This window comes from Lonchura striata, chromosome 5, assembly GCF_046129695.1.
Source record: "Lonchura striata isolate bLonStr1 chromosome 5, bLonStr1.mat, whole genome shotgun sequence".
Classification (NCBI taxonomy): domain Eukaryota; kingdom Metazoa; phylum Chordata; class Aves; order Passeriformes; family Estrildidae; genus Lonchura; species Lonchura striata.
Genome location: NC_134607.1, coordinates 9498653 through 9519961, shown reverse-complemented (window position 1 = coordinate 9519961; position 21309 = coordinate 9498653). Strand labels below are relative to the sequence as shown.

The window sequence follows — 21309 nt, the reverse complement described above, 5'->3', positions numbered from 1 at the left end:
ATTATGGATTTTGTGTCTTCCCATTCTTCCTGTTTCTCAACTTTGATTTCTAAGCAGGCAATTTAAACTTAATACAAAGTTTTTCTTTATACTGTCCCTTAGGATCATGTTTTTCCACTGAAAAATTTGACAACATCAGTCACCAGGAGAGTTTTTAAAAATATAAACCCAAACAGCATTTCTATCAGGAAGTCACAGCCCTACGGTTAGATAAGACTTTGTAAGATGTAAATGTAGAAGCAATTAAATTTTGTATGGAAAAAATCCAGAAAATCTTAAAGACACGGGAAAGGTCCACCTGGCAACCTGTGGCTCTGAATGGAAAAACTGTTGATCTGTGATACAGTGTCAGTATGCCTGAAAATGAGTCATGAAGTTACAAAATCTTTAGGAGCTACTTCTGAGAAACCTGGGGTGAGAAATAAAATACCAGAAGAATGTGAAACACCGTGCCTATCTTTTAAATAAAAAAAGCTGTGAAAGTCTGCAGTTAGCTCCAGCTTCATTTTTCAGTTAATGATTTAAATACCTTTTCTAGTTGTAAGGCTTAAGAGAAAAAGGAGGTGATTAACTACTAATCATTCTGATTCTAGGTTAAGAGAAACATCACTCCACTCATCTTTGAGTAAGAGCAAACAAGTCATCCTTAGAAGCTTCTGAGGGCAAGTCCAGACAGCACCATCAGCTTGTCTTCAACATAAAAATGCCCAACCAGGCGGGTGCTGCTATTTTTCCCTGAAATCCCCTCATCCTTCAAGGCTTTCCCATCACCTTTCTGGTGATCAGTGAGCCATGAGGGGAGCTGGGCCTGCAGAAAAGGCAGGATTTTGGCAGGAGTCGCTGCTGGTTTAGGAGCCAGCAGGGCACTGAGGGACCATGGCCACCTGTGGAGGGATGGAATGGCAAGGAGGTCGCTGTTCCCTTAGGGAACAGGAGGAGGGGATGAACTGGACAGTAATGAGGTTGCTTTTCCTTTGGGAAGTGGGATGAGGGGCCAGTTCTGTTCAATATATTTATTGATTACATGGATGAGGGGATGGAATCTTTCATTAGTTAATTTGCATATGACACTAAACTGGGATAGTGTGTCAGTCTGTTGGAAGGTAGGAGGGCTCTGCAGAGAGATTTGGAACAGTTGAATGGACAGGCAGAGGATTAAGTTTACTAAATCCAAGTGCCCAGTCCTGCATTTTGGCCACAATAACCTCCTGCAGCGTTATAGGCTGGGGACAGTGTGGCTGGACAGTGCCCAGGCAGGAAGGGACCAGGGGATACTGTTTGACAGCCAGCTGGACATGAGCCAGCAGCATGCCCCTGGTGACCAAGAAGGCCAGGGGCATCCTGGCCTGGATCAGGAATGGTGTGGCCAGCAGGAGCAGGGAGGTCATTCTGCCCCTGTACCTGGCACTGGTAAGGGCATACCTCAAGTGCTGAGTCCAGTTCTGGCCCCTTACTTTGGGAAGGACGTTGAGAGGAGGCAACAAGGCTGGAGAGGGGCTGGGAACACAAACCCTGTGAGGAATAATTGAGGGAGCTGGGGGTGTTCAGCCTGGAGACAAGGAGACTCAGGGGTGACATTATTGCTCTCTACAACTCCCTGAAAGGTGGTTGTAGTCAAGTGGGGTTGGTCTCTTTCTCCAAGCAGCACTGACAGAACCAGAGGACACAGTCTCAAGCTGCACCAAGGGAAATACAGGTTGGATATTTGGAAAAAGTTTTTCACATAAAGAGAGATAAAGTTCTGGAATGGCCTGCCCAGGGAGGTGGTGGAGTCACCGTCACTGGATGTGTTTAAAAACAGATTGGATGTGGCACTTGGTGCCATGGTTTAGTTGAGGTATTGGGGCTGGGTTGGATTTGATATCTTTAAGATCTCTTCCAACCTGGTCATTCTGCGAAATCTGTGGAAGGAACAAGATGTCTTTACCAACAAACTGTGGGCCTGATGGTAGACAAGGCCAGATACTGAGAGGTGAAAGAAGCAATGCGGGGGGGGAAACATAAATTTCACTAATCGACAGTTACTCACTCAAGCCTGAGCTAAACCTCTGGATTTAGAGAAAAAGAACACAAGGTAAAAAGAAAAGGGGGGCCTACATATTAGAAAGGGGTTTGTATTAAGAGATTTGGGAAGTCTGTACTTCTCAAGTACCTCAGAAAATGGGGGAAGAGAGAGGGAAATACAGCCTGGAAATTAGGATAAAAAGGAGGCTGCGTCCTCTAACAGTTTGAGAGACCTCATGGGAAACGCCCATGACCTCTCCCTTTATTCGAATAAAGTTACAGGACTCCTCTGTCTCCTCTTTGGACATAAACCTGTGGCGTATGTGGATTAATCTTCCTGACAGGACGAACGGGAGGTGATGAGGTCGCTATTCCCTCGGGAAGCGGGATGGTGGATGAACGGGACGGGAATGTGGCCGCTGCTCTCTGAAGGAGCGGGATGAGGGGATTAACGAGACGAAGAGCTCGCTGCTCCCTCAAGGAGCGGGATGGTGGCTGAACGGGATAGAGAGGAGCTAGCTAACTCCCTCATGGAGCGGGATGAGGGATGCAAAGGACGGCGAGGACCCCGCTGTTCCCTCAGGGAGCAGGATGAGGGATGAACGGGACAGCGAAGAGCTCGCTGTTCCCTCATGGAGAGGGATGGTGGCTGAATGGGAATGGGATGTCGCCGCTGCTCCCTCAGGGAGCGGGATGAGGGATAAACGGGACGGGGACGAGCCCGCTGCTTCCTCAGGAACCGGGGTGGTGGCTGAAGGGGACAACGAGGAGCTCGCTAATTCCCTCATGGAGCGGGATGAGGGATGGCCGGGACGAGGACGAGCCCGCTCTTCCCTCACAGAGGGGATGAGGGGTGGCCGGGACGCTGATAACCTAGCCGCTCCCTCACAGAGGGAATGAGGGATGGCCGGGACGCTGATAACCCAGCCGCTCCCTCACGGAGGGGATGAGGGACTGCCGGGACAGAAAGGACCCCACCGCTCCCTCACGGAGGGGACGAGCGGGGCAGCGCAGACCCGTCCCCCCGTCGGGGCGGTGCCGCGGCGGCCGCGCCCCCGGGCGTGACGCGCGTCCGGCGGGAAGCGCTTCCTGCCCGTCACTTCCCCCGCCGCCGCCGCCGCTCCCGCCGGGCCGCCGCACTCGTGCCCTGCCCAGGCCCCCGCCGCCGCCATGGCCATGAGGCAGACCCCGCTCACCTGCTCCGGCCACACGCGGCCCGTGGTGGACCTGGCCTTCAGCGGCGTCACCCCCTACGGATATTTCCTCATCAGCGCCTGCAAGGGTGAGCGGGACGGGCCGCTTTGTCCGGGATCCCCCGCCCCGGAGGTGGGCGTGGGGGAGCCCCGCCGCTCGGAGGTCGCGCATCGCCGTCCCCACGGGTGGCGGTGGGGCGGGAGGGGTGTCCTGGCCGCTCAGGGTGGTGGCAGCGCCTCAGCGAGCTGTGGAATGACGAAGGGAGCGGATAGCCGGTGTTCTGTGCTGGCGCTTCATTGCCGGGCTAGCCGGGGTGTGGGAGCCCGCATGCGCCCGGCTGGCATCCCGGCTGGCATCCCGGCTGGGATCCCGGCTGGCATCCCGGCTGGGATCCCGGCTGTTGCGGGGTGGGAGTGCTCCAGAACAGTTCGGTTGTAAAACTTCTCCTTCTACCCGCTGTGCACACGGGCTGCGGATTTGAAGCGAGCTCCGGTTTGACCAGGGCAGCTGCTGGACACGGCATGATGAGAGCTCTTTGCTCACTGTGGGAATAGCATTTCATTTTCGTGCATGTATATTTTAATCTTTGACATGCATAAGTTTTAAAGGGCATTCCTTTTCTGCCTTGAAGTGCTTCCAGGTCGGCTTTACGTCTTGTGTGAACAACTCTTTGATAGCCTTGTAGAAAAAAACTGATGATAGGAAAGGCTTTCTATTAGTACTTCATTCATGTATCAATGTATGTTTTAATCATATCTCATTGCAACCATGACACTTGTTTCTACATACTGATGACTTGATAATATTGTTCCAGTGTAAAAATAAAAGACCAAACCAAATCTGCCCTGCCTGAAGAAAACTTTAGTAAAAATAAAACTTGAATTAAACATTTCTACTTTCCTTCTATCTTAAGAAAAAGTTAGAGTTTTACCAGGAAGCTCTTAATTCCACATGCAGTAGCATTTGAATAGTGGCACAGTTTAGATGCATGCAGCAAGTACGACTGCACATCTAAACTCTACAGCTGAACCCCTCTGCAAAGAGTGGCTTTGTAAAGTATGGGGCATTTCCACATGCTGATGCAAGGGAGTATTTTTAGTTTTGAAAAACTGCTTCCTTCTTTTGCCACGTTACCTGAATACTGGTTTTGTTTCTATGAAGATGGCAAGCCTATGCTGCGTCAGGGGGACACGGGAGACTGGATTGGCACATTTCTGGGTCATAAAGGTGCTGTGTGGGGTGCCACCCTGAACACGGATGCCACGAAAGCAGCTACAGCAGCAGCAGATTTCACAGCGTAAGTGATGGACTGTCTTCACGGGCTGTATTTTGGTTTTTATTCTGTAGCTCTTTGGTGGCAACTTAGCTGTACTAAATTACTGGTTCATTTGTTTCTCTTTGGTTAGTCAATTAAAACCTAAATTTGTACATTCTTGAAAGTAGCTACAGTTAATTGTGTCATGATGAACAACTGTGATTGCTTCTTGATGTGCTGAATTATCATACTGGTTTACTTTTACTTAACTTTTCTGTGAATCTCTAATCTGTGGCACTGTAGTTATAGCAGAGTTGAGAGGGGGATTTTTATTTTTCATCTAGCAGTTAGCCTCTTTTTATTACATTAAACTTCTAGTGAATTAGTCCTTCAATGTTTTTTGTTGTTTGTGCTGTATTTTGCAGTATTAAGGAATATTTTGCAAGTTGAATCTTGTTAGTACAGGGTAAATTCTATTAATGAACTTGCAGAGAAGAGCCACCTTTGTCTTCAAACTAAAATGTTAATAAGTTTGCAGGGTTCTGAAGAAGAGCATAACGGAAAGTGGTGGGATAGTACCAAAAAAAGCTCTAGTAAAAATATTTAAAATACTCTTATTGACTAACTAGGTTGCAACTTAAAAGAATGTAATATTTTAGGATAAAATATTGTGATGGTGTCAGGAAAGATTGCTTACAAATTCATGTGACTGTCCAGGTTGATTTTGTCCTGATGTTTCTAAAATATGAATATTTCCTCTTGCTGTTTAGCAAAGTGTGGGATGCTGTGTCAGGCGATGAACTAATCACACTTGCTCACAAACACATTGTCAAAAGTGTGGATTTTACACAGGTATGAGGAACCTTTATACCTTATTCACCAGGGAAATAAGCTCTTGAGCATGTTTTGTTATTAATTACTTTTTTGTTGTAAATCTTAACAGCGAAATAATCTAAAATACTGCTGCTCATTTTTAGGATTGTAGGGTTAATGTAGCAAGTGTCTTAGAGGCTGTCTGAGAGAAAAAGCTGTGATTTTAAATCACAGACAAAGGCTGTATTTTGATTCAAAGTAGAGTTGACTCTCTATAACTTCTGTTTCAGGATAGCAATTACCTGTTAACAGGTGGACAAGATAAGCTCTTGCGTATCTATGACTTGAGCAAGCCAGAAGCAGGTGAGTCTGCTTTTAAAACTGACTCTTGAGGGCTTTATTGAGTTAAATAAAAGTTCTGAAATTAAGGAGCTACTTTCTGCTAAGAACAATGTTGAGGATTGGTTTACAAATGTAATGTCTATAAGGTTTTGGTATATAAGGGTCCCAGAATTGCTTGGGTTGGAGATCACCTGGTTCCAAACTCTCTTCTCTGGATGCTGGTTGATTAAAGCCCCATCCAGCCTGGTCTTGCACACTTCCAGGAATGAGACATCAAGCAGAGCGTGTTTTAGTTCAGTGCAGACACATTTAAATTGATCTAATTAATTAAAATTTAGTCATCGGAGAGAAAAAATGACTCCACATATTTAAGTGTGTTTAAATTTGTGTTGATGCTAACCTATTGATGGTTGTTAGGAAGCCAGAGAAAATTGATGTTCACCTAGTGAAGTTTTTGAAAGCTAGGCAGGCAATCAGGTACTCAGTTTGCATTTATCCTGTTCCTGGAATAAGATCTGCAAGTAAAATCATAAGTGCTTGAAGTAATTCTACAGTGTCTAGTAGATGGAAATCAGTGTAGCTTAAGGAAGCCCCCAACTGCTGCATGGCGTTATTTAATCTTATTACATGTATTAAAATATTTGGCTTTCTTTTAAGAACCTGATGTTGTCAGTGGACATACTTCTGGCATTAAAAAGGCCTTATGGAGCAGTGATGACAAACAGATTCTTTCAGCTGATGATAAAACTGTCCGGTAAGAAAAAGTAACTTTGAGTTTTCTGTATTGTCATGCTCTGTGTGGGGATGAAGTCATGTTATTTTGGTGAAGGATGAGTAACACACGTTACCTGATCCTAGATTATTGTAGCTGCATGCCTGATACAGCTCTGTTCTGCTGTTAGAGATCATTTAGTTCTAATTTCCCCATAAATGTGTGCTCCTCCTAGATGTGTTCTCCCTGATAAGAAGAGGTAGTCTTTGATAACTGCATAGAATAAATGTATGCCTTTTGTAATCCTGAAGAAGATGAATTTATAGATGAGGTCTCTTGCATACACACTGTCCTGAGATATTGATGCTTTGTCTTCTTCAGTTTCCTGGTGTTAAAGATAGGCAAGAGCCTATTCCTGTTTGTTTTCCTCCAAATTGTAGGAATAGAAATGCAGCAGTCAGCTAATGAATAAAGATTTTTATTTGTCACAGCAGCACAGCTTAATTTCTGTTTAGATGCTTCTTGCACTGCTAGATATAAAACTATATTATCCTCAGTGAACCTCTGTAAATTTGGATTAGTATCTCTTTGTCTTTTGAAGTAAAAAGAGAGTAGAATCTTCAAGCATTGCTTAGAAGACTTAAATCAATATTTTTAATCTCCAGGAGAATCACTGAGTAGTTAAATGGTGTGTTTATACCATTTAATGTTGTGGCATTAAGCTGCAAAGGTATAAGTATTTTAAAAAGTGGCCCAGGTGAGGATGCAGGTAAAGCCACTGAAGAGCTGAAGTACCTGTGGAATCAAACCACATTCCTTGATGGGTGCCTGTTTTGATGCAGGTCTTGCCATGGATATGAGGTGGAAATTGTTTGATTTGCAGAAGTCTGAGAGTCTTTTTTTTCCCTTTTTGTTTTATTTTAAGCCTCTGGGACCGGAGTACCATGACTGAGGTGAAGTCACTAAATGTGGCAATGTCAGTGAGCAGCATGGAGTATGTTCCAGAAGGACAGATACTGGTGATAACCTATGGGAAGACTATTGCTTTTCATAGTGCAGAAACGTGAGTCCACAACTTCCAGTTTTCACAGGTGGAGTAATGGGATTCTTGTGGGTAAAAACTGGCTGTACAAGGCCAGAGTCACCAAGTTGTCAAGACTGGCATCTCAGTGATGTTTCAAGAAAGGAAGTTATCTGCTTAAACATATTCCAGAAAGTAGTTCTGTATGTGTGATCTTTTGTTTTGCTTATTCTAAACTCATTTCTAACTTGACAAGCATGATTTGCAAGTATCAAAACTTGTTTCAAAAACTCTGTGGGGTTGTATTTTATTTCTGGGAAAAGCAGTTGAGATTAGTAGAATCACAGTTTCTTTGCTCTCAGTTTTTTTTTTTTTTTTGTTGTATTAGCTTCATTAACAAACTTTTCTCCCTCAGTCTAGAGCAGATTAAATCATTTGAAGCACCTGCTACAATCAATTCTGCATCTCTTCACCCTGCGAAAGAATGTTTGGTTGCAGGTGGTGAAGATTTTAAACTCTATAAATATGACTATAATACAGGAGAAGAATTAGGTATGTTTGTGTCTTATAATCATAAAGGAATTCTGAAATAGATATTAAAAAAAAAAATGACCAGTAAATGAAACTGTTGTATTCAAATGAGATCTTAGCATAGCATGCTGTACAAGAGGATGATGAAAAGGTATATAATCACGTAAATGTTTTTTGCTATCTCAGTATACCTAATATTCTAGAACTAATTAAAACATCCATTCAACAATTCTGCATCCATTTAAAAAAAATTCTCATTCTGTATTGCTATAATAGCTGTATGCTAAATTGTCATACTGTTCATTAGGTATGTCAGTTAGGAGATTTTATGAAAAATATGATGTGTTGGCCTAGTTTAAAAAAAAGCATATATTCTTACTGATCCAGTCCTCGTTTAAAATTGTTTGTGCAAGGAGTGGTTGAAGGAACAGAGCATGTGTTCTCTGTGCTGCTGGATTGCTTTGCAGTTTTGTCTAGAACTGAGCACCTTTTTCTTTGCAGGTAATGAAATGTTAATATCTTGCCTAAAGTAGCTATTGCTGATACACCCATTCATGGAAACTCTGTTTTGTGTCAGAAACTGATTGGTTTGTACTTAAATTTCAGTAGTTGGCTGAAATTTGAAATTTATGGTCTTAACATGTTCCCTTCAGAATCTTACAAAGGGCACTTTGGTCCCATTCACTGCGTGAGATTTAGCCCTGATGGAGAGTTATATGCAAGTGGCTCTGAGGATGGTACACTAAGGCTGTGGCAGACAACAGTAGGGAAAACCTATGGCCTTTGGAAGTGTGTAGTTCCTGGTAAGTGTGTGCTTGGTCCTGTCTATCATTAGTGGTAAACACCGAGTTTCATACAGTAACTCCTGTCTTTTGAGGGTTTCTGATCTACTCATATCTGTTAGATTGAAGGATGTACTTCTGTAGCTATTGTGTAAAGAGTTAACATCACACATGTATGCTTTTTGAATATAGGCACTTTGTGGGTATTTAAGCTAAGAGCCTGATGTATTTTTCTCTAAAAAGTGAGAAATATGTGATACCACTTTTATAATTCTGAAAGAGGGACTCTCTAGAAAGAAGTGTGGGTGGTAGTTTTATTTTATATTGTACTCTGGTTCTTTTAGCTTGGGGAGAGGGAGGCAATAACTACATGTGGACATTCGTTAATAGAATTACTCACTCAAGTGTTTCTCCTCAACATGGAAATTACTTTTTTTTTTAAGTTAAGGTGGGTGAGTAGAACTGAAGGTATTGACTGGTTTTCTTCTTTCTCTACAGAAGAGGAGAATGCAGAAGCAGCAAAAGCAAGGACTACCCTTCCAGGAACTGCAGAGGAGGAAGAAATAGGTAATGAGCTGAACTGTCAGCTTCAACTGCCTCAGTGTTAAAAGATAGTCAAGATGATAGCATCTTCCTTAGTATAGAAGTACTTTCCCTCAAGTGCTTTCTGGTATTTTTCACTCTTTTCAAAAGATCTTTGCATACATTTGCCTGACATTGATTATGTGGTAAGTGTCAGACTGGTGACTGGAGCTCTGCAGGCAGAACAGATGGGGTAGAACAGCTGGATCAGGTTGAATGAGAAAACAAACTGAACTGGTCCCTTTAAGCAATCCCTGCAACATTTCTTTGGTTTATATATCTAAAATGAAATTAAATAACACCTTTTTTATTTAGTTGCAGAAGAGATTGCCTCTGAAAACTCAGATACAGTGTACAGCTCAACTCCTGAAGTGAAAGCCTGATTACTGCAGCTGTTACGTGACACGTGGACATGTGAGACTAAATCAAGTGAGCAGTGACAGACAGCAGCCTTCCAGAGCGCGCTCCCTGCGTGGGGCAAAGATGGGCAGTAATTGATGAGAATGCGGTGGAACTGGCTAGGTGTTGTCTGTAAGAGAACTGAGCATCCAAATAAAAACCCAAAAGGCAAGTAGTAGAGTTCTGCTGGCTTTTTGGCATAACTGCCTACTGTCTTTTCAAAGAAGTGTGCAAGCCAAGATCCAGTCTCTCCAATCTCAATTAGACTCATTGTAGTGTGTTTTCATTATTACGAAGAAGAGATACAATGGCTTTTACCTTTTTTTTTCCCTTGAAAGTTGGAAAAATTGGCTCTGGTTGAAAAGAAGGGATTATGTACTTAAAAGTATTTGGTTTGGGTTTTGTTTCCTTGTATGCTACTTCTGAATGTTTAACTGTTTTCAGTTGTCTAAATAAAAAGCCTCTCCAAATTCATACATTACTTTTGAGTGTTGGGTTCATGAAGTGGAAAAGCAACATTAATCACGTAATCCTTGGCATCTTGGGTTTGTACTATACAGAGAGAAAGCAAAAGAATGTTTTAGTCTTGGTACAGAGGGTGGCAAGTTCTTTGATCTGTAAGCTTTGTATCTTTTTATTCTTTAAAGTTTGAATGTAAACATGAGTCTCTAAAAAGAAAAACAGTGAAAATCCTTAAATTAAGTGTGCTGCCTGAAGTATTTGGTTATACATGAAAATAGGAGCGACTGGCTGCAAATCTGTGTGAAGCTTGGGTTTAGTCCTCCAGACTGGGTAAAAAAGTTACTCTTTCAAGGTTACAAATCATATTTTCTCCATTAAAGAAAATAATTGCCATTCTTCCACTTGTCATTTCCTTTAATGTTATGCTGAAAGTTTTACATAATATATTCTGTGTGGTAAGAAGAAAGAGGTATATTTATTCACACATCTTTTTTTCATATTCCTTCTTGGCCTTACTGTCCTGTTTTTGCAGACTATACCTATTTGCAATTACCTATTTGAATTTTATTCTAAAAACAAGCAACTCTGATTTACAGCTAAATGGATAAGTCTTGCTAATTCCACTAAGGCTTTTGAGGACTCCATATCTAGTACTTGAGCATAAAAATTTTATTTTAGAAATTGGATGTGTTTAAAATTAGGAACTTCAAACACCTTGCCCCATGGTGAAACTTGTGTGCTGTGGGTTTTATTCCATTTGCAAGCTCTATAGCATTTCATAGAGAGGTCTGGAATAGAATCTCAGAATCATTTAACTGGGGGAAAAAACTTTTATCCACAAGTTCAACTGTTAACCTAGTTGTTCCCAAGTTCACCAGAAAACGATGTCCCTCATTCTGCATCTACAGCTTGCTCTGGGATGCATAAAAATGAAACAGATAATAGTCATAGAAATCTGTGGGAAATAACACGCTGGAGCACGGTGTGGATGAGTGGAGGCAGAGATCTCTCAAGTTTGCTCTTGAGGAAAGAGGTTTATTGGGGGCGCAGGAAGGTCCGTGCCTCCTGCTCTTAGGCGCAGCACGTGGCCGGGCCTGGGGGGGGAGAGGGCAGAGACAAAAGGAGAAGGGTTCAGGAGGGGGGAAGAGGTTCCAAGAGGAGATGAAGTTCCAAGAGACCTCATGGCCCCTTGAAGCCTTCTTATCAGGGGGGCTTTGAGGTGGGTTGGGATGAGTCATAGCCAATGGGGTTACAGGCACTTGATGTTTTAGGGGAGGGTACAGAGGTGTGGGGTGAACCATACATCTTTTGGGGGGTGGGATGGAACAGTCCATTTCACCCCAGGACCCATCCAAAGGCAGGGGTGTCATCCGGCCAGCTGGGAGAACTGTTCGCATCCTAGCTGTATTATTTATGAACAATCATATTTATCTATCATCTGCAACATAAATCTAATACTTAGTAATGGCTACTAAAATACTGGAAGAAATGAAAAAAACCTGACAAAACTAAAGTACTGTTGTGAGCAAATGTTTGAAAAATCACCAGTAAGGGTATCGGCAAAACCATATTTAATATTAAGCAACGGGACAACAAAGTTGGTTGGTAAGACTCACTCACGCCAAAGAAAAACAAGCAATAACAAAGCCAAACAAAATCCAGGCAATAAAACCAGAAATTAACCAAGTACTGTCTAGAGGGATGTGTGTGTGTTAGGTGCCTGTGGCAAAAGGTTAGTGAGGGTGAGGATAAAAAGAAATAAGCTTTTAGGCCTTAACAGTACTCAACAGTAATGTTAACTTCTACCTTAAACCTAACAATTTAACAGAACAATTAAGACCACAGGATTTAATCTAATTTAGGGCTTAACTTTATTTACCAGCCTAATTTACTTTGACATCTAAGGAAACAGTGTTTCATCCCAGACACAGCTAGGGTCTGCACTTCATATGAAAGTGTGGGAGCAGGGATGTTATGCCATTCAGGCAAGAAAAATAATTTCCAAGGCTGTTCATAGGGGAAACGAGCTTGTTAGACAGCACAAGTTCCTTAAAGCAGTGTTTCTCAAGAGTATCTGAACCCAGTGCTATTTGTCAAGGCCAAGGCATCACAAGTATTTCTTAGATGACAGTGTAGCCTGGAAAAGGGGGAGGAGGAGGAGGATTCACCACCACAAGTACCTGAAAGCTTTTAATTTTTTGGACTGCTTTGACGGGTCCTAAAGTACACAGCACAAATAGTATATATACTTCTAGAGTGACTGCTGTCTCTCAAACCATTGCTTCTCAAAACACACAGGCAGTTTTGGCATGGGAAAAGAAAGAAAAAAAAGTGTCCTCAGGTTTCAGAGCTATGACCCTTTCCTGCTTTACCCGATGCCGTTGTGAGTTTGAGGTTTCTGTAAGTTGGAAACTGTTTCATCTAAACGTCAGTATTAACAATGTGCATCATATTTTCTGTGAGACTTTGTGGGTTATTTTCCCAGATCTGGAAAGAAATGTAAAGGCTATGAAGTTTTCAGTGGCTTTGTTACCCAAATCTGCAGGTACCACTAGAAGTTTTACAGGTTGGCTGTTTATTAACCCCGTGCGGACGTGCGGCACCAGCTCCTCCTTGAGGAGTCAACACGAAGACGCCGGACAGTGCCATGATTAATCCCCACGCCAACAGCAGGCTCGGCGTTTCCGAAGGAACGGAGGGAAGGAGCATCCCCGCAGCAGCGCCGGCCGCCCGCCTTGCCCGGCGCGGTGCCCACGTGGCACCGGAGCTCCGGGGCGGCGCCGCCGCTTCCTGCCCGTGTGGGGCGAGCCCGGAGCTGCGCCCGGCCGCGCCGCGGGGCGGGGAGCGCGGGCATGGCGGGGCGGAACCCGGGCACCGAGCTGGGTAAGCGGCGGCCGGCGGGGCCGGGGGTCCCCGGGGGGCGCTGCGGGTCCCGGGACGGGCGGGCGGGGCTGACCTCCGGCTCCCCGCGCCCGTCCGAGCCCACTCCGGGCGGCTGCGGGACCGCGTTCCTCCGAAAGCCGAAACAGGAACGGCGCTGGGGTTCCTGTGGGTGCTCTGGCACACTCCCGTGACGCGTAACCGGGAGCAGGCTTTGGGCTGCGGGCTAAACACGAGTTCCGTGTCACACGTGGCTTTGGCCTGAGGGGCTCGGAGGAGGATCAGAGGTTGTAGGACAGCCCTGCAGCCCCGGTCCTGTCCCAAAGCTGGACCTGCAGGGTCAGAGGTTGTAGGACAGCCCCGCAGCCCCTGGTCCTGTCCCAAAGCTGGACCTGCAGGGTCAGAGGTTGTAGGACAGCCCTGCAGCCCCGGTCCTGTCACAAAGCTGGATGTGCAGGGTCAGAGGTTGTAGGACAGCCCTGCAGCCCCGGTCCTGTCACAAAGCTGGATGTGCAGGGTCAGAGGTTGTAGGACAGCCCCGCAGCCCCTGGTCCTGTCCCAAAGCTGGACCTGCAGGGTCAGAGGTTGTAGGACAGCCCTGCAGCCCCGGTCCTGTCCCAAAGCTGGATGTGCAGGGTCAGAGGTTATAGGAAAGCCCCGCAGCCCCTGGTCCTGTCACAAAGGTGGACCTGGTTTTCTCCTGCATGCCATTCTGGTTCTCATAGGATAATCCTTCCTTCCCTCTTTCTCACCAAGAGATTAAAAACACTTAGTTTGGGCTCTGATTTGCAAACTTGAGACTCCACCTCATCTGACTGTTCTCCTTGTTGCCTTGCTCTCTGAGGAGTGGTAAGGATTTTCCAGGTGTTTGCAGCTGGTCTCTGGGCCTGAAAGGTGGCTGTGCCTGAGATTTCCTGGCTGGAATTGCCTTTCTCCTCATTGCTGGGGAAGGGGAAAGTGTTACAGCTTCCTCAGCAAAACCCAGCTGCAGAGGTGGAATGAATTGAAGTGGTGAGGTTTCCTAGAGTCTGCCTCCAAGGTGTGATAATTTGGACATTATGAGTAGGTGGACAATGAAGTAAGTGGAGGAGACACAGGGATGGCCTCATGGAAGAGGGGAAGTAAAGGCCAGCTGGCGTGGAACAGATAGGTCTCAAAGCTGACATGAGCAGAGTTCAGGAGATTGTGGTGTCATGTGCCTGTCATGAGAACCAGCACAGGCACTTTTAAATTATTAGCTTGTGGATGGACAGTGAGAGCTGTGTTTCAGGAATTTCACTGAAATTGTGGAAATGTCTCAGCTTTCAAAAGTGAGCTAATTGCTGTCTGATGTCCTTGTTCATGGGCTGCTTGTGAGTTTCAGGTCAGTTTAAACTGCAGCTATCTGAAGACCTGAAACAAACAATAATGTGGTGACAAAACATCACTTTCTGTTAGGAAAAACAGCTAACACAAAAGTCTACAAATGCACTCCAGTTACTTTAAACTAGGTGTGTGTCATGCTTTTTCTTAGTAAATTCAAACTTAAAATTAGTTGATATATGGGAAATCGAGAAACTTGAAGGTGAAGTCAGCTTAGTTCTGATACTTGTTGCTATCACTTCCCAGTAATCTTTGTTTAAACTAGTTGTGGTCAAAACGAGCTGGGTTAGATGTTCAGGACAGGTGTAGGAAAGGCAATGGTGTGGCTGTCACCATGTTTAAGTGGCAGCTTCTAGCATCTGCCTCATGCTGTCTGCTTTAAAGAGAGAACTGCACCTCCCTGCCATTTGCTCTCCACTAAATACGTATCTGAACTACAGCAGCATATTTAAAACAGTACTTAACATATCTTAGTGCTGTCCCTTAGCTGGTAGCAGTACTCAGAAAGAACAGCGTAAACCTTTACCTTTATCTTTCATGGTTACTAACAATACTCACTGCTTCTGTGACTTAGGCACTTCAGCTTTTCAAGATTTTGCAAGCCTGTGCCAGCAGCTTTAACACCAATTCAGGTGATTTGCCCTGTTTCCCACACAGCTTTGTGTAGAATTAGAGTTTTCTAACAGGGACATCTAATGGTAAAATTTATTTTATTTAAAAATATATTGTTTATGTCCTTTTCTATGTCTGCTGTTTCTGTGCTTGCTACATAATGTCATTATCGAAGCGTGAGGTCTCTGATGTTGCCATTAGAGAGTATCTATTTGTTTATCACTGACAAGCCAAACTCTTCACAAATCATAGCATGTAGTGCTTTCCTTGTGTGATTAAAAAAAATAAATACATTTTTGTAAAATTCCTTGATTCTTCCCTCCTTATCTCCTTCCTTCATACCCATCACTGTGCCTTAGTAGAAGAAGGAGTTTCCTTGGAGTAAAGAACAAGTGCATGTTACACAGGTGAAAAGACCCTGATGTGCACAGTCAGAGGCTCCCCAGTCTCATATACTGATACATCTGCTGTCCAAGAGTCATGTAAAGAAGCTGGACAAAGAGTTTTACAAGATTTTCATCGGACAAGGACTGTTTGCAGAGCTTGTGTGCTCGGGTTCCCCACAATGCCTGCAGGGATGAGAATGAATCTGCCTCTCCTGCTCTGCTCTCCAGGTCCCTGGGTTATTGCAGCCCAGATATTTAATGTTTTGTCATGCTTCAGAAGAGTATCAGGTGCAACTTTTAATGTCACTTCACAATGAAATATTAGAACATATCAGTGAGTATCTGTTTTGGAAGTGCAAGCTGCTTTGGTTTAACTGTGGGGATGCAGACACCTAAGGACCATCCCCTCTACCCAGCACTTGGAATGTACATGGAAGATTGGCTCAAATTTCTCTTTTCAATAGGAAAGAGAGATTGCTAAAACTGTCACATCTTCAGCAGAGGGACAGCACAATGGGGCTGGAGTGCTTGTCCTGTAAGGAAAGGCTGAAAGAGTTGTGCTGGTTTAGCTCAGGGAAATGAGGCAGAGAAGTTCATACTGGATATGTGGGAAAACTTGGGGCAGAACAATCAGGTGCTGGGACAGGACTGGTTGGGCTCAGAGATGTTGTGCAATCTCCATCCTTGAGAATTCTCAAAACCCACCTGAATAGCCTCTCAGCAACCTGTCTGACCTCAGAGCTGATGCTGCACTGCACAGGGGGGTTGGACAAATGATCTTCAAAAGTCTTCCAAATTATTCTATGATTATGTGTTTTATTACCTCTATGTGTCTATGTATGTCTGAATATATATACACACACACATATATATGTATGTATTCTGAGTAATGAGTAACTGGAGTTCTTTTGCAATGTTCTTGGATTCTTAAAAAACCCCATTATCTGTGTTGCTCAGACCCTCTAGTTGAAGGGCCAAAAATACATTCATTATGTTTCAATTTATATATTTTTAATTATAGTTGGTATTTCTGAGCCATCTACATGTTAGAGCTAGCCTGTTGGTAAGTGGCATTTAGATAATGAAGTGTTACATCCCTTTTCAAAACAGCACAATTCTGTTCTAATATATTAATAGCTGGTTTTAGCCTGTACTGTGGCTCTGGTTTTTCACTGTTCTAATACCTTTTGAATCTAGTGGGTAATTTTAATCAAATTTAAAGGACAAGCAGATGTCTCGGAAATAAGTTAGGTGCTGGGTGGAATTACCAAATCAGTTCTTTTGTTGAGGGAAAGGCAGGTACAGATCAGCAATGACATGAATTTTCATTGCAACTGTTTTATTTTGGCCTTTATGCCAGTAGCAGAGTCCTGTTTTACTCATGGTTGTAAGGACCACATGAGGACAGCTGGGTTTTTGGGGTGAGGAGATGTCTCAAGTTAGGGAAGAAGAGAGGGAACAACAGGGGGCTTGGACCTGTAGGAAACCAGGTTGATATTCTGCATCTCACTTCCTGAGGAAAGGCTTGTCAGTGATTTCCAAAGTGCTTTGGAGGAGGACACCATGATGCATTTTGTGTGATCCATGGACAGCACTGTGTGATTTCACTGATGGCACAAGACAGCAGAGCTGATTTCTAGTTCAGGGCTCATGCTTTGATATCCTGCTTTTATTGTCGGGATGCTGATAACTTGGAGGCTGAACTTCTGTCATGGAAAGGAAGACCCACATGAAATTGAGGATCTCAGTCCATATTGCATGTCACTATGGAAAAATAACATCAGCTTCTGTCTTGACAAATATGAATAGCCCCCAAATCTCTAAACAGCTTACATGGTAAGACAGCTGTAACAAAACCTGATCCCAATGCCTTTTCTCTCCTTTCAGGGCCTTTGCTCAGCTCTGTGTGGCCAGCTGGGGTCGGCCTGTGTCCAGCTGAGCTCCTCGTTTCTCCACGCAAGGTTCAGGACACAGTTTCAGGCTCTTCTCCCGAAAGAACAGCTTTCATCACTTCCCTTCCCCGTTTTATCGCGTGCTCATGGGCAGAGCAGGAGCACACATGCTGTCTCTGGCACACAAAATGAAATAACCAGTTGAGGGGGGCAGCTCCTTTTGGGAACAGTGCTGCCTTAAAATGCTTGTGAAACTAACGCCTCAGGCATCCTTGAGCTTTCTGTTTCGCCATCTGAAGGGATGCCATCAACACATTTTTTTTAAAGCTTCTGTAAAGCTTAGTCTGTTTTATGAGGGATGTGTTAGGAAGCTTAGATATTTATGTAATTATCCTAATGAAGTGGTTTTATTTATTGTTTTCTGAGGAAATGCTCGGTATTTTTGGATTCATGTTCTTCAAAGAGAGGAGATGAGTTTCCTGTTAAGGAATTGAATATGATTTTTTCAAATGTCTTCAGAGAAAAAAGTAAACTAGAAGAGTGATTACAGAATATTGGCTAATTAGCTGTAGTGTAACTGCTTTAATTACTTTTATCCCTGAAGCCACATGACTGTGCAGATGACTAGCAGATGACTTATTAAAAAAAAAAAAAAAAGACATGTTCACACTGCAAGGTTAATGAGCCTAATTAAATATAGTTTTCCTTAGCCAGATACTAAATCATAAAGCTTGGGGGAGTGGGGGGAGAAGGGGGGGGAGAATCCAAAGACCGTCAGTTCTATTTAAAAAAATGGTTTTATTCTGATATTTAATGAAAAAAGGAGAAAAGATGGAATTGTGAGTGATTTTTCTGAATAAAGGCACTTAGAGCTAAAGATTTGATGAGACCTTACATGGCAAACTTTGAAAGTCTATTTAGAGACAATTATGCTGAGACATATTTGTTTTCACTTACCCATTGCTTTAATTAATGTAAGAATGGGCTTGAATAAAAGGTCTGTGTTATATGGAAGTTTCCATCTGCTGCTGCACATTACCAGAACCTTTGTCCTTCCTTGCCGTGCCATTTTTATTGCAGCATTTTATTTCCTATAGTAAGCTGCATGATGTCTCACATTAAGTTGTACAGAAAGGATGGAGTTCTGATTTTTTTGTTAAATTATTCCTTTTTTTTTTCTTTTTTTAATTTCTGCCTGTGCTGTGCACTGTGGTTTGAGTTCCCGCACAAAAAAAAAAATACTTGGAGATCCACATTCTGTGGTCATTCAGGGACTCTTGCATTCCATGCACAAAAATTAGGTATTATAAATTACTGAGTTGCCATGTGTCAGCTACATTTGTGGCTAGCCTTGAGTCATTGAGAACAGATGGTAAAATGTGTCAGGCAGTGAAAAGGGCTTAAACCAATGGATTTTGTCACATTTGCAAAGAACAACCAGTCAGCTATTGCTGATCAGCTGATATTTGGTGACTTTCACAGGTGAATTTGGGCAAAGCAAAAGTAGTAGCTCATTTCCACTTCCACTCTCCTTCCACACCTTTTCTCCCACTATGAATTGTTCTTTCTCCAAATAGATTTATAGTTGATTATTTCCTTTAAGATGATCTAGTGTGCAGGGCTCTGACATCTTAAAAAGATTGCTTAGACCTGAGTCAGGATGCTCAAGAGTCAGGTGGAGTAGGTACAACAGCTGTATCAGACTGAATCCTCTACAAATAATGACTAATGAAGAATTAACCTCCTCATGGGTGAAATTTGTGTCTTTCCATTTAAATTTTCATATCGAACTTGGATTTTCCCTAACAGACTGGACACTGTCTTCATATTCTCCCAAAGAATTGTTTTTATAAATCATTTGCTACTAGTTGGTTTTCTTGGTTGTCTCCAAAAGTGTAGAAAGAATAGGTCAGAGCAGACCAACTGAAAGGATCCTTATTAGAGAGGGAGAAGCTGAGTTCCTCATCTAAACTGCTTCCTTTAGTTTTATCACATTTTCCAAAGGGGCTGAAAGGTCACCGTGCACCCAGCAGGGTTCAAAGTTATTATAATAAATGGGATTATGATTAAATGATGCTACCTCAGCACTTAGCACAGGTAGCAGAAGAATCATAACACAGTTTGTGTTTCCCTCTGCTATATTTTGATTTATGTATGTTTCCTTCCTCATGGACTTTGTCAAATATATCCTATGTGCCTACTGCTAGGCAAAAAAGGAGGAAAATTGTAGTCATGGTTTTTGTAGCAATTTTTTCTCACCTGCTTTCAGCAAGTCAGCTGAGCTGAGCTGCTTTGGGTGCAGAATGGATAAACCTGTGGCTTTGAAATTGGAAAGAAATAACAAAGATTTGTTGTTTGACTCACTTGCAACTTTCCAAGTTCTCCCTTTTCATTGTTGCCATGCAGTAAATCTGATGCTAAACTCTTAAAAAAAAAAATCCATAAATTCCTTAGGATCCCTTTGAAATTCCTTCACTGATTTGTTTGTTCTGCTTTTAGCTAACATTTTGTGGGTTTCACTCACTAATAGCTTGTATGTGGTAATGGGACAGTGAGTGGTAGCTTACTTATGCTCAAGACAAGATTTTTTTCAGCTGTTTCATGTTGTCCTGCATTTCCTCTGAGTCATCTTTACCCTAAATTGGTTTTTGTAAGTCTAGGAAAACTTACACATACTTTGGCTAGTATATTAGTTTTCTACCTTTTTTTTTTTTTTTTTCTATTAAAGCTATTCAGTAGGAAGAAAAAAATGAAGCATAAGATTTTTGTACAAAAATAGTGATTTTGTCTACCAGCTTTTTTTTTAAAGTTCTAAATCTGTTTTTTAATCAATATTCTCAAGGGAAATGCAATATAACACTGTAGTAAAGGAGATTCATAGAGTGACATGCTCTTAATAAATTCAGTCACCTGGAATTATTATCTCCTAGTACCTGTCTATGCCCATGTCCATATTCTGACCTTAACTGGTGATGATATTTGATGATTGATGGTGGTGATTTGCTGATGATTGGTGGTTAATGATTGTTGATGTTATTTTCAGAGTGTTTTTGTGGAATGCTTATATTTAGAGGAACTATTTATGTTTTGGGATGTGAGAGATTTTAAAGGTACTCCAGTTTCTTTTTCCTGGGTACTCTCATGAGCAGTCTGGGTTTGATAATATTAAAAATTACACTCTGGATTTACCATACTAAGCAGAAATTTAAAGATTCAAGAGCCTGAACCCTCAGTTCTTGTTTTTCAGTCAGTTACCCTTTGTTAAGCAGTGGCCAATATTTGATTCTTCTGGCTCTAGACAGTTTCATTATTTTAGTACATGTTGTGCATCTGCTGCTCTTTGGGAATTCTGCAATCTAGAAATAAGTCATCAAGCAATGGCAGAAGGCTTTTTTTTAGAGGTTTTTTGGGTTTTTTTCCATGCTACATGTATAATAAACTTCTCAGTCCAGGGCTGGCAACACAGTGTCTCTGTCTCATCAGCACTCAGTTAATTCACTTTTAATGGCACACAAAACATGCTGTGTGAAATACCCAGTTCACAGATCATCCCCTGACAGAATCTGAGGTTATTTGAACTGGTGGTAAGTACACAGGCCATTACAAGGACATGAAAGCACAACACTCTCTTCAGAGGTTCCAAACTTTGTACAACTTTCTTCTGAAGTACCACACCATATATTAAAAGGACACAGAAATAGATGAGGCTTTTTTTTTTGTTTCTCTCCCCAGAACTTGGCTGGATCTCAAAAGTATATGTGAATCGACCTGCAGTGGTGAGGCATGCAGAACAAATTAAAAAATGGAAAACTCTGAAAGGTAATTGGCAAGTAAGTGTTCTTCTTATGTATTCTGTTCCTGTATTTTTAAAGCAGTCATTCTCCCTCTCCAGGCTGTAATACTGAATTTTTTTCAAGATATGTGTAAACTTAAAAGATGTGCTTGTCCATGTCTTATTTTAGTAATTTGTATTTGATGGTGATGGGATGGAATAAGGTGACGCATTTATCCAAACAAGTTAAAAACCTTATAACTCATGACTGGCAAAACTGCAAATGGATTTAAGTCATCTTTATTCAT

At 42.7% G+C, this 21309-nt stretch overlaps 3 protein-coding genes across 3 annotated transcripts in view; 2 read left to right on the top strand and 1 right to left on the bottom strand.

Moving 5' to 3' along the window:
* Positions 1-3314, bottom strand: part of EPS8 (EGFR pathway substrate 8, signaling adaptor) — a 162391-nt gene extending 159077 nt beyond the window's left edge. Inside the window, exon 1 of the mRNA XM_077783264.1 lies at positions 3201-3314. The gene's annotated coding sequence lies outside the window, so the exon portion shown is untranslated. The remainder of the gene's footprint in view (positions 1-3200) is intronic.
* On the top strand, positions 3124-10490 carry STRAP (serine/threonine kinase receptor associated protein). The gene is made up of 10 exons (XM_021535172.2): positions 3124-3286; positions 4360-4495; positions 5224-5305; positions 5557-5629; positions 6266-6362; positions 7246-7383; positions 7757-7893; positions 8526-8675; positions 9153-9221; positions 9552-10490. The coding sequence occupies exons 1-10, from the start codon at positions 3175-3177 to the stop codon at positions 9617-9619; spliced, it is 1062 nt and encodes a 353-aa protein (XP_021390847.1). The 5' UTR covers positions 3124-3174; the 3' UTR covers positions 9620-10490.
* Positions 10491-12910: 2420 nt separating this feature from the next.
* DERA (deoxyribose-phosphate aldolase) overlaps positions 12911-21309 on the top strand; it is a 48476-nt gene continuing 40077 nt past the window's right edge. The window contains exons 1-2 of the mRNA XM_021535160.2: positions 12911-12980; positions 20962-21059. Coding sequence (XP_021390835.2) covers positions 12950-12980; positions 20962-21059 — 129 coding nt within the window. The 5' untranslated portion in view covers positions 12911-12949. The remainder of the gene's footprint in view (positions 12981-20961; positions 21060-21309) is intronic.

Excerpts from the sequence above, each read along its gene's own strand:
- STRAP (XM_021535172.2), top strand. The coding sequence starts at position 3,175 with ATGGCCATGAGGCAGACCCCGCTCACCTGCTCCGGCCACACGCGGCCC. Across the intron at positions 5,306-5,556 it reads AAAGTGTGGATTTTACACAG|GATAGCAATTACCTGTTAAC; the intron begins GTATGAGGAACC and ends CTTCTGTTTCAG. Across the intron at positions 6,363-7,245 it reads GCTGATGATAAAACTGTCCG|CCTCTGGGACCGGAGTACCA; the intron begins GTAAGAAAAAGT and ends TTTTATTTTAAG.